This window comes from Hyperolius riggenbachi, chromosome 1 (genome assembly GCF_040937935.1).
Source record: "Hyperolius riggenbachi isolate aHypRig1 chromosome 1, aHypRig1.pri, whole genome shotgun sequence".
NCBI lineage: Eukaryota > Metazoa > Chordata > Amphibia > Anura > Hyperoliidae > Hyperolius > Hyperolius riggenbachi.
The window spans coordinates 497,389,918-497,402,780 of NC_090646.1; the positions used below are offsets into that span (position 1 = coordinate 497,389,918).

Below are 12,863 nucleotides of genomic sequence, written 5' to 3' on the forward strand. Positions count from 1 at the left end.
TCAGGGGCTATGGCTAATAGTATTAGAGGCAGAGGATCAGCAGAGCTGCCAGGCAACTGATATTGCTTAAAAGGAAATAAACATGGCAGCCTCCATATACCTCTCTCTTCAGTTCCCCTTTAAATAGCGGATACCCATTTCACACTTGTTTTTTAGATCTCAATCCAGCGGCCTGTCTCTAGATCTATAGCACATGCATTGAAAGCCTTGCAATGTTTCATTTTCTACAACAAAACTGTAATATTTTAAAATAAAATAACTAAATAAAATACCACCCACACTAAAGAATGGTATGTACATAACTGAGCATGAAAGGTGTTACATGATACAACCACATTAAGATTTTTTTTTTAAAACAATTACACCGATTGTGTGTGTGATTGTGTAAAAAAAAAATAAAAAAAAAAAAATAGAGTGTTTAAAGGGAACCTTAACTGCTGCGGAAAAATAAATTCACTTACCTGGGGGCTTTCCCAAGCCTCCTGCAGCCGTCCTGTGCCCGCGCCGGTCCTTCGGTGCCCTCCGGTCTCCCTCCGCCGCTGAGTTTCGATTTCGGACGACTGCCAGTCGTCCTGGGGCCTCTTCCGCATTCCTTGTCGTAAACTGCAGTAAAGCGCGTCCGCATGACGCCAAACGCGTCATCGCATGACGCCAAACGCGTCATGCGGACGCGCTTTACTGCAGTTTACGACCAGGAATGCGGAAGAGGCCCCAGGACGACTGGCAGTCGTCCGAAATCGAAACTTAGCGGCGGAGGGAGACCGGAGGGCACCGAAGGACCGGCGCGGGCACAGGACGGCTGCAGGAGGCTTGGGAAAGCCCCCAGGTAAGTGAATTTATTTTTCCGCAGCAGTTAAGGTTCCCTTTAAAGGACATCTGAGGTGAAGAAAGTGTATACAGCTTTACTTACCTGGGGCTTCTTTCAATCCCTAGATGTCTGTGTGTCCCTCACTGCAGTTCCGCTTTACTCTAGGATTCCGCTGTCAGCCCGTAGAGTCGGCGGCTTCTGTGCAGGCATGTGGCTCGCATGATCCCACTGCTGAGTGTTCTGCGCATGTGCAGAATCCGCCGATCCACTACGGGGCTGACGGTGGGACCCTGGAGTACAGCGAACTGCAGTGACACACACACTTCTAAGGGCTGAAAGAAGCCCCAGGAATGTAAAGCTGTATACACTTTTAGGTTAGAAAATTCAATTTGAATTGAAAAAAAGAAAAAAAAAAGTCTGCAATTTACCTCCTTTATTTAGACAGGCAAGCAGCCTAGCATTATTTACTAATACCTGGCTAGGTACAAGACCACAGGAGGACCAGGCACATCAAAACGCTATAATATTACTATGCATCCAGGTTTGCCCAACTAGGACAGTAGTCTTCCACCCCCAATACCAGTAGTAAGTTTTACTTGGAATCAGCTCCGGTCTCTCCTGTCCCAATTAGTTCCCTTCTCTGGACCAAATGATCCCCCTACTTAAGTCGGCTAGGGCCTTTTCAGTAGTCCTAGAATCCCTACATATTTGGAAACCCCTTACGAGATCATTGGCGCCCCCCCCCCCCCCCAAAAAAAAAAAACACTGGCAGAATCAATTGTGTTAAACAAGGATGCTGCCACCGGCTGTGAGTATGAGGGTTGGGGCTCTATGGGTGCTTTACAAACCCATGACCTGCTGTCCGGGGGGCTCTCCCCTTCCCTGGGAGCAAGTTATGGGAAAGTATAGTCTTCCTTCTGAGGTTTTTTTTTTTTTTGCATTTTGCAAATACGTAATTTTGTTGCTAGGCATATGCGGCAATAGATAAATACTTTATTGAATCTGAATTTTATTCCTATTTCCATAAGCCCAGACTCATTTAAGTTATGTATTCAAAGATCTGGTATAACTGACTGGGTTCATTTTCACTTGCTATGTCCAAATAGGAAGATAGGTTCACAACTGTCCTAGATTCTGAGGCCTGGGACTCAATCAATAGCTCCATTAGAGTAGGGCTGTATATTCCTTTATGGCTGGTACAGAACTCAAACCCGGTTTGTTAAAAAAGTCCTTTCATCTACTGAGGTTTGTTTTAGAGGTTGCGGATCAGACCCAATTGATGGCGGTATTGTAATTCAATTCAAAGATTTTGGAAAAGAGGTTTTAACATGGTTTCCTCAGTTTTGGGCCTTTCTATACAACCAGATCCCTGTGTGGCATTGTTCCACAAGATGCCCCCCACTCTTTCCAAGATCTAGAACTCCCTTTTGGTTCAGTTCTGCAATGTGGCCAAAACCCTTATAGCTCAGGATTGAAGCCCCATCAATTAGTACAGAAGCCTTTGTTCACAAACGTCACATAAATGACTTGCTGGAAGAGATCACTTTCTCCCTAAATAACCGTTCTGAATGCTTCCAAGTCTAGACTCCTTGGTCGGAATGGCGTTCCTTAGGGAGAACAATATGACTTTACATGGGTATTATAGGCCTTATGTTTAGCTATTTTTTTTATGGTCCACATGCTTTCTTTTTCCTATGGAGTCATTGGATATTTGTGCTTGTGTGTTGTTGCCGTATTTATACTGGTATATACACTGTGACTTGGCACTTCTGTACTTTGACACTTTTAATTAAACTTCTTGTTGGAGGGAAAAAAAAAAAAAAAAGTTGTGCTTCTTTATAGTTCTGTTGCTCACAACAACAGTGATTGAAAATCATCCTGGGAAGATGCTGTGAATTGCGCAAGCTGTCCCACTGCATACACACTCACACATCAGTCCCAGAAGCAGAAACATTCCACAAGCAGCATTCAGCTATGCAGGTCACATACGCAGGAACCTCAGTGGAGGGCAAGCCTTTCCTCCTCATTCTCACTCATAGACTTAAAGGAAAAGTGATTTGATTTAAACCACAATCCTGTAGCAAACCGATGACAGGAATTTCAACTTAAACTTGAATTAAGAGAGAAAAAAAAAACTGGGACAAACTAATGTAGACAAAAAAGCCATTTAAATAAGTAAACAATAAGCCAAAATATCATGTTAAACAGTATATTGCCCATCCACAACAGCAATGCAGTGATGCACAACAAAAAGCTGTTAAACCATTATGTATATTCATTTAACTGGAAGAAAGGCATCTTGCATTGCATAAAGATTGCAGTTCCACTGCGCCTGAAAACCATTACAACTCAGCATCTTATAAACGGATCCCGGTGTGGTGTGCTTACAGCATCTGCCAGAAACATTGTGTAGAAGTTGCAGCCTTGCAGGGAATGCTGCAAATTACACTGTGAGGTCACAGATCAGTCCTGGCCAGGTAATGCTTGCTTTCTTCTCATGAGTGGATCATTGTGAAGGGATGTCACTCTCATAGGGTCACACTGATCACCAGCTTAGTTCTTGAATCTGGTTTGTTCACAGATATGGTTGAATTTCCTGTAAAACAAATAAGATATAGCATATAAGACTCCAGTAACTCCAATTTTATATTTGGCAGATAAATCTTAACCTAATAACTCATTGTTAACCAAATTGGTGCACAGCACTCACTATCCTAAAAAATTATTTTTTTGCTACAGCAGATATTACAAGTCGACCTCATGTATAAATCGAATCCAATATTTGACCCTCTTAATCTGGAATTCTTATTGACTCAAGAATAAAAGTCTACTAAGCGAAATTATTGGCTGCGCATTGGTGACCAGGAGGAATTAACAGCTGCATTTTGGGACGTGAAGGGAATGGATGACTGCACTGCATAAAAAGTATTGTAGCCATTAACTTCTCCTGGCCCATAAGTGCTGCAGGCTCTCTTCCAGGCCCCCAAGCGTAGAAATTACAACATATGATACCGCCCGCCATTTCCTCTATCAAGAAAGTATCACATAGCACTGGATAAATTGTTGCAAATGGGAATGGCTAGGAGTCAGAAATGTAGGTCCGACCCAAGTACAAGTCGACTCCTATACTTTTGTTTAGTGAGTCAGACCTACATTTCTAGACTTATAGTCCAGTATATACGGTAGATGTGTGCACGATTGGTTCTCAATATTTTGTACATTACAAATACCGTATGTCATTTCTAGGTGGATACTTTATTTCTGTTTACACTCCAGCTTCTGTTTAGACACATAACTGGCATTTGCTTAGCTGCGGTTAGATCCATGTTTAGTAGAATGTCCAATCGGCAGCCTTGTTAACCATGCATATTACTGCTTCTGAAAATTACCCTAGGTTGAGCACTGACAGGTTCTGTAACCAAGCTGCACTACTGAGTAGTGAAGTCTAAGCACATGGCCACTGATCTCATACTCCTGACTTTGCATCAATGCAGATGGTTGAGCATGAATATTATAATTTAGCATTTAAATAGCGCAAACATCTTCCACACTGCTTTGCAAAGCATGTAGTCTAGTCATTAACTGTTAGAGAAACTCGCAATCTAATCCCTGCCGTAGTCTTCACACTGTTTCAGCGTCACCTACATCCACATTAAGACTTCACTGCGTAATGCATATAGGGGATGATTTGGGACCCTCACACGATCAAGCACTTTCATCCGGACACTGCATAATATGAGCCATGATCACAGCCAGGGAATTTGGGTGCCACCATAGAAGACAAATTACTGGCTACGAAAAAATAAAGCAGTGGTGGATCTACTAATACCATGTAGCGGAACTCTGTGCTCAAAGAAAATAGTGGGCACCAAAACAGCAGAGTCAGAGTTCCACTACTATGAGTAATGCTCATTTTCCTAAGCATGAGTACCATCCGATAGTAACACAAGTACAGAATACTGAAATACTCACATGGCATGGTGCGCTTTCACCTGAGTTCTGCAGTTCCGTCCCCAGTAACAATTTGGTCGTGATGTCACTGCAACTGGGAAGTATACAAACACCTTTACTAACTCAGAAGGTTAAGCTTAGTACAAAGTTAAACCCTAATCACAAAATATTAGTGACAATATTATTAGTAATATAGTATATATTAGTAATATAACAGATATTAAATCACACCTGAACTGAGAGGGATACAGAGGCTGCTAGATTTATTGTCTTCTAAAAAAATAGTTGCTTGGTAGTCCTGCTGATCCATCTACCTCCGATACCACTTAAGGACCAGCTAACGCCCATAGGCGTCGGCAGGTCTTAAAGAGAAACTCCAACCTAGAATTGAACTTTATCCCAATCAGTAGCTGATACCCCTTTTACATGACAAAGATAATGCTTTTCACAAACAGACCATCAGGGGGCGCTGTATGACTGATTTTGTGCTGAAACCCCTCCCACAAGAAGCTCTGAGTACTGCGGTAATCTGGGCAAACTGCCACAATGTAACAATGTTCACAGACAGGAATTAGCTGTTTACAGCTGTCTCTAACAGCCAAAACAGCTAGGAGCAGCTACATAACCTGCCCACAGTAAAAATGTCACCATGTAATAAATTTCAGAATGTAAATTGGGGAGAGGAAAGATTTTACAATGAGCAAACCCTGACTAAATCATTTATACATAATTATGGTAAAAAATGAAGAACTTTTTTTACTACATTATTTTCACTGGAGTTCCTCTTTAAGTGGTTTCCCATGGAAACGGCCTTTCCATGTCAGTTCACAGAGGGTGTCTCCGTGAACAGCCGGAGAGCCGCCGATCGCGGCTCGCCGGTAAAATGTAAACACGCGGGGAAGAAATCCCTGCTGTTTACATCATATAGTGCTCCTGCGCAGCAGCGCCCTGACGTAGATCGGCGATCCCCGGCCTCTGATTGGCCGGGGATCGCCGGCATATGATAGGCTGAAGCCTATCCTTCAATGCGCAGAACGGATATCCTTCCTGCGCAGCCCATGGAGGGAGGGACGGGAAGGCAGGGAGTGCCGAAAACGCTGCGGAGGGGGGCTTTGAAGAGCCCCCCCGCAAAGCGCAGCAAGCCGGCGGCGATCAGACCCCCCCAGCAGGACATCCCCCTAGTGGGGTAAAAAGGGGGTAAGTCTGATCGCCCTGGCTAAATCCTGATCTGTGCTGCGGGCTGGAGAGCCCACGCAGCACAGATCCTGCAAAACACCCCTGGTCCTTAAGTGGTTAAGCCATAAGTTCTGAACAAGCATGCAAATCAGGTGTTTCTGACTGACGTCTGACTAGATTAGCTGCACTCGTTTCAGGTGTGTGATCTAGATACTACTGCAGTCAGATCAGCACAATGCCAGGAAACTGGAATTGCTTAAAAATAAATATATATGGCAACCTCCATATCAGTTTTGGTGTCCTTTAATACACACATATGAGAGGGAGGGAGAGAGATAGAGGGAGAGAGATAGAGAGAGAGAGAGAGAGAGTGAGAGAGTCTTAGGGCCCGTTCAGACTGCACACGTTTCCAGCCACGTTTTGGAAACGCGTGCGGGGGGCCGACACGCAGGACATCAGACATTGCATAGAGTGCACTGTCTGATGTTCACACTGCATGCGTTCCGGACCTGTGCGGTCCGGGAACGCATGCTGCACACAGATTTTTCAAAAACGCGCGGCTGTCCCATTCACTTTTCAGTGATGGGATCAGCCACGCAACGCATTCGAACGCGGATGGCGTGCGTTCGTACACGTTGCGTTCTGCATGCGTGGCTGTCCGCGTTTTGCAGTCTGAATGGGCCCTAAGTAAGTGTGTGATGTGATATATTCTTCATCTGAGTAGCCATGTGTAGTGATCACTAAAGTTTCCCACTGAAATCAATGAGACTGGCTGCTCATTCAACAGTCTGACATATTACATCAGTTGTCTTCAGTAAATATCAGGATCAATTGCTATAAACAAAACAAAAACAAGCTATGGGAAACTACAGGGCACAAACTATGAAATCCATGTCATCCAAGTGGCATCTAGTGGCTGTCAGCAGTGACTGCAGTACAGAAGCAACAGAAAGCCAGTGCTGGAGAGCTGACATCCAAGTTGTTAAATGTCTAACTTTACAGCACAAGTCACAATATCCTGCAACTTAGCTGAGGAAAGTATAGACAGAGAATGGCAGGAAGGCAACATACCTGAAAGCTCAGCAGGAGGAATGTTCTGCCTGTATTGGTAAGACAGATCTCTAAAATTACGCAGTCCACAAAAGTAGCACAGTACAGTAGATCCACTGATCCGGTTATCTGTGTGCACAAACGTGAATGAAACGCAAATAAATCATGTGAAACAGAAAAAGCAAAAAAAATAAAAATAAAAAACAAAATAATTTTGATAGTACTTTTTCACCAACTTTTTGGTAGTTTTTCCATTGCAAAGCGTTTAAAAGTTATTATAATCTGAAGAAGAAAAATTAGGTGAATTGCATATGGCCCAAGGTGTTTTTAAGAGAGAGGGCGTAGCAAAGCAGCCAAAAGTTAACCCAATAAAAAGTTAAATATTATACTGTAATTTGGGACAAGATTGCTGAAGAATTATATACTATTATGACACTGCATGTACACTTTAGAGTTATTAAACAACTATTTGGAGAATAGATTGATATATCAGCATACTGTAGAAAGATACATCAGTGGAGTGCATGGATAGATACATGGGTCACTACAGTTGTATGCTGGAGATTTTTTTTGATTACCACATTTTCTAAGCTGACTAAAACACCTAAGGCATTTAGTTATAACAACAATAACAATAATATTTATATAGCGCTTTTCTCCCTGGGGACTCAAAGCGCTGTGACCCTGCATTATGCAGTCTCAAAGGCTAGGGAAAAGAGGTGAGTTTTTAGCCTTTTTTTAAAGCTGTCCAGAGAAGGAGCCTCTCGTACTGATTGTGGAAGTGAGTTCCATAGAGTAGGGGCTGCATAGGAAAAGGCCCGAGCACCAAATGTTAAGTGTATCCTGGGAATAACCAGCTTCATCTTGTTGGCAGAGCGGAGGGTGCGTAGAGGGGCATAAAGTTCCAATAGATCCGCTATGTATTTGGGTCCCATGTGGTGTAGAGCCTTGAATGTCAGCAGGCAGATCTTAAAATTGATTCTCCATTTTACTGGCAACCAGTGAAGAGTTTGCAGTACTGGGGTGATGTGTGAGCTGCGGAGGGCATTGGCTAGGAGTCTGGCTGCAGCATTCTGTACTAGCTGTAAGGGGCGCAGAACCTTATCTGTAGATCCGATTAACAGGGCGTTGCAGTAGTCTAGGCGGGAGGATACAAATGCGTGAACCAGGGCAGGTAGGTCTTCAGCTGGGATAAGGTGTTTGATTTTCGCTATATTTCTTAGATGGAAGAAGGAAGACTTGACGACAGCTGATACCTGCTGTCTGAGTTTTAGATTTCCATCCAGGATCACCCCAAGGTTTCGCACAGTCTTTATACTGTACAGTATCTCCCCCAATTGCTAGTTTGAGGTGGTGAGCGTTTTGAACTTTATCCATCATGTGTGGACCACCTACCACCAACACCTCTGTTTTGTCAGAGTTCAGCCTTAGCCAGCTGGTGTTCATCCAATTTTGTAAATAGTTATGTAGTGTCAAGTGTTTCTAGGGCTCATTTCTCCTCTTGACATTTATGGTAGCTAACAGAGGGCGATTCTTGTTTACAAAATGTAAGTTCATACTGAAAACAGCAAGTAATGGAAAATCTGATGCTTGCACCCATACAGTTGGAGATTTCCATTTGCTGTGTAGGAGTTCTGCAGATGCTAAAAATCTATACTGAACCAGTAGCTCCATCTAGTGGTCAGGTTTTGCAGTAACATTTCCTAACACTTGCATTCACATTTACACTTACCAGGAAGCAAAAAAAGCCCTCTTTGAACAGCTGCAAGACTTTCATGTAACAAGTCTTTCCATGTTAAACCCCTGGATGCCAGGTAATTCTGAAATCATAAAATGGGATAAATGAGTGGGTTGGAACTTAACCAACTATTACCAAGAGCAACATGTATTATTTGTGTGTATAATATGATTGATACATTGAAGAGGATCTATAAAGGGCCTGTTCACACTAAAAGCAGTGTAGAGCAGTGCTAACTGCTCTGTATTACCTCCTTCCAGCCACTATAGCGTTGGTCATGTAGAAATGGCCTCTACATGCATGTATATACAATAATATTTGTAAAATACTTTTCTCCCATAGGACTCAAAGCACGTAGATACAGTATGTCACAATAGATCTATCGATACAAAGTTGCAGGGTGGACTGTGTTACAGAGGAATTAGTCAGGTGTTTATAAAGCATACATCCAAAAATGGCACCTGGAAATTTAGGCATAGAGCAAAGCTGAAAAGTTCCTCCCCCTGCTCCTGCAAATTCCCCCTGCAGGCCGTCATGGACTCGGAGAAAGACATAATTCAGCTGCCAGATACTGCTGGCGGACACATTATGCTGTTTTGATAGTTATTTGGGCGATGTTTTGGATTATAAATGTCAGAACAAACAGTTGGTTTTTCAGTTAGGAATTAAAGGCTTCCAGGGATGGACCGGATTGGGTGTGGCAAGGGGTAGGTGCGAGGCTCTGTCTGTCTCCAAAGGTTTTGAGATGGACTCTGGAGGTGATCAAGTTATTAGATCCTTTTGATCTAAGACTATGGGGGTGTGGTGCAGTTGCAGCAAATTCTTATGGTATCTAGGGCCCAAATCTGCAAAGATTTGAAACTTAAAAGCCAATCTTAAATGGAATTCTCCATGGTATGGGTAGACAGATTGAGTGAAGGATTGGTGTTATGTGACAAATGACAGGGTTGGTTAGTTAAAGTATTTCCAAGGTGACAAAATAAATGTCGTTATACTTACCTGGGGCTTCTTCGAGCCCCAAGAAGTCATTTATGTCCCTCGCCACAGCTCCTGTCTTCTCTGAGGTCCCACTGGCAGCCTCTAAGGATCGCCAACCCCCCCATGGTTCATGCTCCCACCCGGCACGAGAACACACAAACTTCACCGGGAGTGTACTGCAACTGCAGTATGCTCCAGGTGACGTGGGCATATTCTCACGCACATGCACAGAAGACGCCATCCCATTGGCGTCTTCAGCAATACTTAGATCCTGCCAGCAGAGCCCCGGAGAAGACCGGAGCTGCGGCGAGGGACACAAATGACTTCTAGGGGCTAGAAGAAGCCCCAGGTAACTAAAACTGCATTTGTCACCTCGCCTTGCAGCAGTGTTCTGTATGGGTTACAGGTGGTGCAGGTCTTTGTTTGAAGGCTTGTATAGAGAACATTGCAGAAGTCTAGCCGTGATGAAGGTGTGAACTAGGGTTGGAAGATCTGCTGGAAGCATTAGGTGCTTAATTTTTGCGATATTCCTCAGGAGAAAAAAAAAAAGTTTACAGGTGGTTAAAATAATTTGCTTTCATTAATGAGATTGCATCGCTCTGTACTTCACCACAGCCAGCGGCTGCGGTGAACAGCATACAATGCTTGTTACCGCTATCTGTGAGAACTGGCTCTAGCAAGGTAGTTTTTTTCTGCTCACGTTGGCTGGCAAGATCCCAAAATGGCCAACTTTGGGATCTGGCCATAACATATACAAAAGCATAGACATTTATTGGCACCCATCCAAGGAAAAAAAACAGAACTGAAATAATAAAAGTCAGACTTGTCTTCAGAGTTTTGATTTACCAGAATTATTAAAGGACATCCATCACAAAAAAAGTATTTTTGTTGGTACTGTATACTGCTATACTGCTCAGACTTCTAATTTCAACATGTACAAAAAAGCAAATCAATGCAATATAAGCATAAATCAGGCTCACTGGTAAAAAGGGCTGAAATCCAATGGAGGAGGATAAACAGGCATTGGCTATAATACCTTACCTTTATTTACCAGCTGCAGTAAAGACATTACATAAGCAGGAACCCTACAGGCATACACAGCCTGCCCAATCCTGACAATTTACTTGTTTTCTTGAAAGTACACGTGACAGAAAACGGACCACCAGGCAGAAGCGGTTTATGAACCTGTGGTGTGTCTACCTATGTTTATTTTCAGAGGTGAAATAAAGACCACGTTTTCTCACCAGTGTTTATAGGAGTTTCATGTCCTTCTCTTTGGTTAGATTACTTTGTAAAAGCTGAATTACAATGGAATCCAATTATTAGAAATGTCTGTTTACAGCAGGTATTCTAAAAAAAACATTAGACCTGCTTAAAACAATACAGTAATCACTTGGGAAGTGCCAAGACTGACGCTAATGCTCCCAATACTAATGAATTCTCAGAAATTACTGACATTTAGGTATCTTTCAGACAGGCAGCTGAAGGTGGTGAATTCCGTGCCTGTCAGCTGCTTTTGTACACCAACCAGGTGCTTGTTAGGGCTTGGTACTGGCGGTTGTCAGGCAACACCCCACCCTATAGAGCCGTATCACAGCGTGGCCACGTGGGGTTTTCTGCCGCGGAGTAACACCACCCTATGCCAATCACAGACACACCTGGTGTTACAACAGCTGGCATTCGGCTGCAATTTCGCTTCTGGGTTGCAGACGGGATGCTGAACTGCTCGACAAGCACCCAGTTCAGCCGCCCATCTGAAAGAAGCCTTATTTAGATATTTATAAAACTTCAGAAGACATTAAGGCCCATGCATAGGCATACACACGTGTACACTGTAGGAAAAAGCATACAATGCATCATTTCAGCAATGGAGGTGAAGCAACAAACACATTTTCATGTCAACTTACTTTAAGAATGTCAGACTCATAATTGTTATTGTTTAAAACCGAGTCCAAACATTTTTCTCCAAGATTTAACTCTGAGAGGGAAAAAAAAACAAAAATGTAATTTTTGTTAATAACAATGGCCTCAGTCACATGAAATAGTCAACAGGGTCAGTAGATGGTCGTTCCCTGTGTGCACAGATCTGGTAGATCATGTCAGACTGTTTTTGGTTTGTTTTACTAATCCTGACATACATGGTGAGAGGGGATGACAAGTGGGAGTAATCTGCTAAAGCCTGCAGCAGTAAATCATAATGGAGTATAGTTTTGTAACCCAAAACTATCCTGGGCAATCATTTCAGGTAATCTAAGTTCCAAGTGTCTGTGGAGCCGATTCATGAAGCTGCGCTGCTATAGCTGCATGAGCTCCATGACAGCACCACACTCTAAATCCTGGGCTGCATGCTATGCTTGCTCTTGCAGTGTAGCGAGCCTTCCGTGGTTACGCACGTAGCTTACATAGCAACACGCGTTCCTTTAAATGCCGGGTGCTGCTGTAAAGTATCGCGACTGCGATACTTCAATAGAGAGGCCGCTGCTATATTAATTTAGCGAAGTCGTGATACTTCAAAGCACCACCTTGGATATAACGGAACCCGCGTTGCTATCTAAGCCGCGGGCGTAACTGCGGAAGGCACGCTACACTGCAAGAGCGAGCGTAGCGTGCAGCCTTGTCAAGAATTTAGCAGCGCAGCTTCATGAATCAGCCCCTGTGTGTCTTAAGTTTTATTCAGGAAAAGATCTGGTGCCCTTTCTCTGTTTCCAGTGGTTGCTTAGCTTTCAAAAAGTATGTAATTTATAAGTCCCCATGTTCACCATGTATTCAAAATACAAATCCACTGCAGGTAGAACTGTGTGAATCATTCCTCTACACAATGTAGGTTTTTTTGTTTTTTTAATCTTTTAGTACTTCACATACCAAAATGCACAATCAAAGCTTTACACCTCAAGATGGTCTCTAGACTACAGGACATTTTTATATAATACAAGAATAGTTCAGCTGAACCTATATATTTACATATTGACAAGTAACAAACACATTTAAAGGCTGCTTACCACAAAATGGAGCCAAGCAGCCAAAACAGCCAATTCTGGTGCATCCCCAGTACATGTGACAGAAGGGCTGCAAACACACAGTGCCTGTGCAAGCAAAAACAGTGACATGTAATGTAACCCGAGCCAGGAAATCAGACTGCTGCAACTACACAACAGGCAGTAA

General features: G+C 43.1%; 1 protein-coding gene across 2 annotated transcripts; it reads right to left on the minus strand.

Annotated features, from left to right (window-relative positions):
• Positions 1-2,957: 2,957 nt before the first annotated feature.
• On the minus strand, positions 2,958-12,807 carry CHFR (checkpoint with forkhead and ring finger domains). 2 transcript variants are annotated; one of them, XM_068271588.1, is made up of 6 exons: positions 12,701-12,807; positions 11,609-11,679; positions 8,718-8,805; positions 7,007-7,114; positions 4,781-4,853; positions 2,958-3,404 (listed from the first exon to the last, which is right to left on the minus strand). In XM_068271588.1, exons 1-6 carry the CDS (start codon positions 12,753-12,755, stop codon positions 3,362-3,364), a joined length of 438 nt encoding a protein of 145 aa, XP_068127689.1. In that variant the 5' UTR covers positions 12,756-12,807; the 3' UTR covers positions 2,958-3,361. The 2 variants fall into 2 exon arrangements, with proteins under 2 accessions (XP_068127689.1, XP_068127690.1); XM_068271589.1 differs by lacking the exons at positions 11,609-11,679; positions 12,701-12,807 and adding an exon at positions 9,185-9,362.
• Between the last annotated feature and the right edge of the window lie 56 nt (positions 12,808-12,863).

Coding starts and splice junctions, on each gene's coding strand:
- CHFR (XM_068271588.1), bottom strand. CDS start 12,755: ATGTACTGGGGATGCACCAGAATTGGCTGTTTTGGCTGCTTGGCTCCA. Junction 8,806..11,608: donor ATGAGTCTGACATTCTTAAA/GTAAGTTGACAT, acceptor TTATGATTTCAG/AATTACCTGGCATCCAGGGG. Junction 7,115..8,717: donor AGGGCTTTTTTTGCTTCCTG/GTAAGTGTAAAT, acceptor TTGTGCACACAG/ATAACCGGATCAGTGGATCT.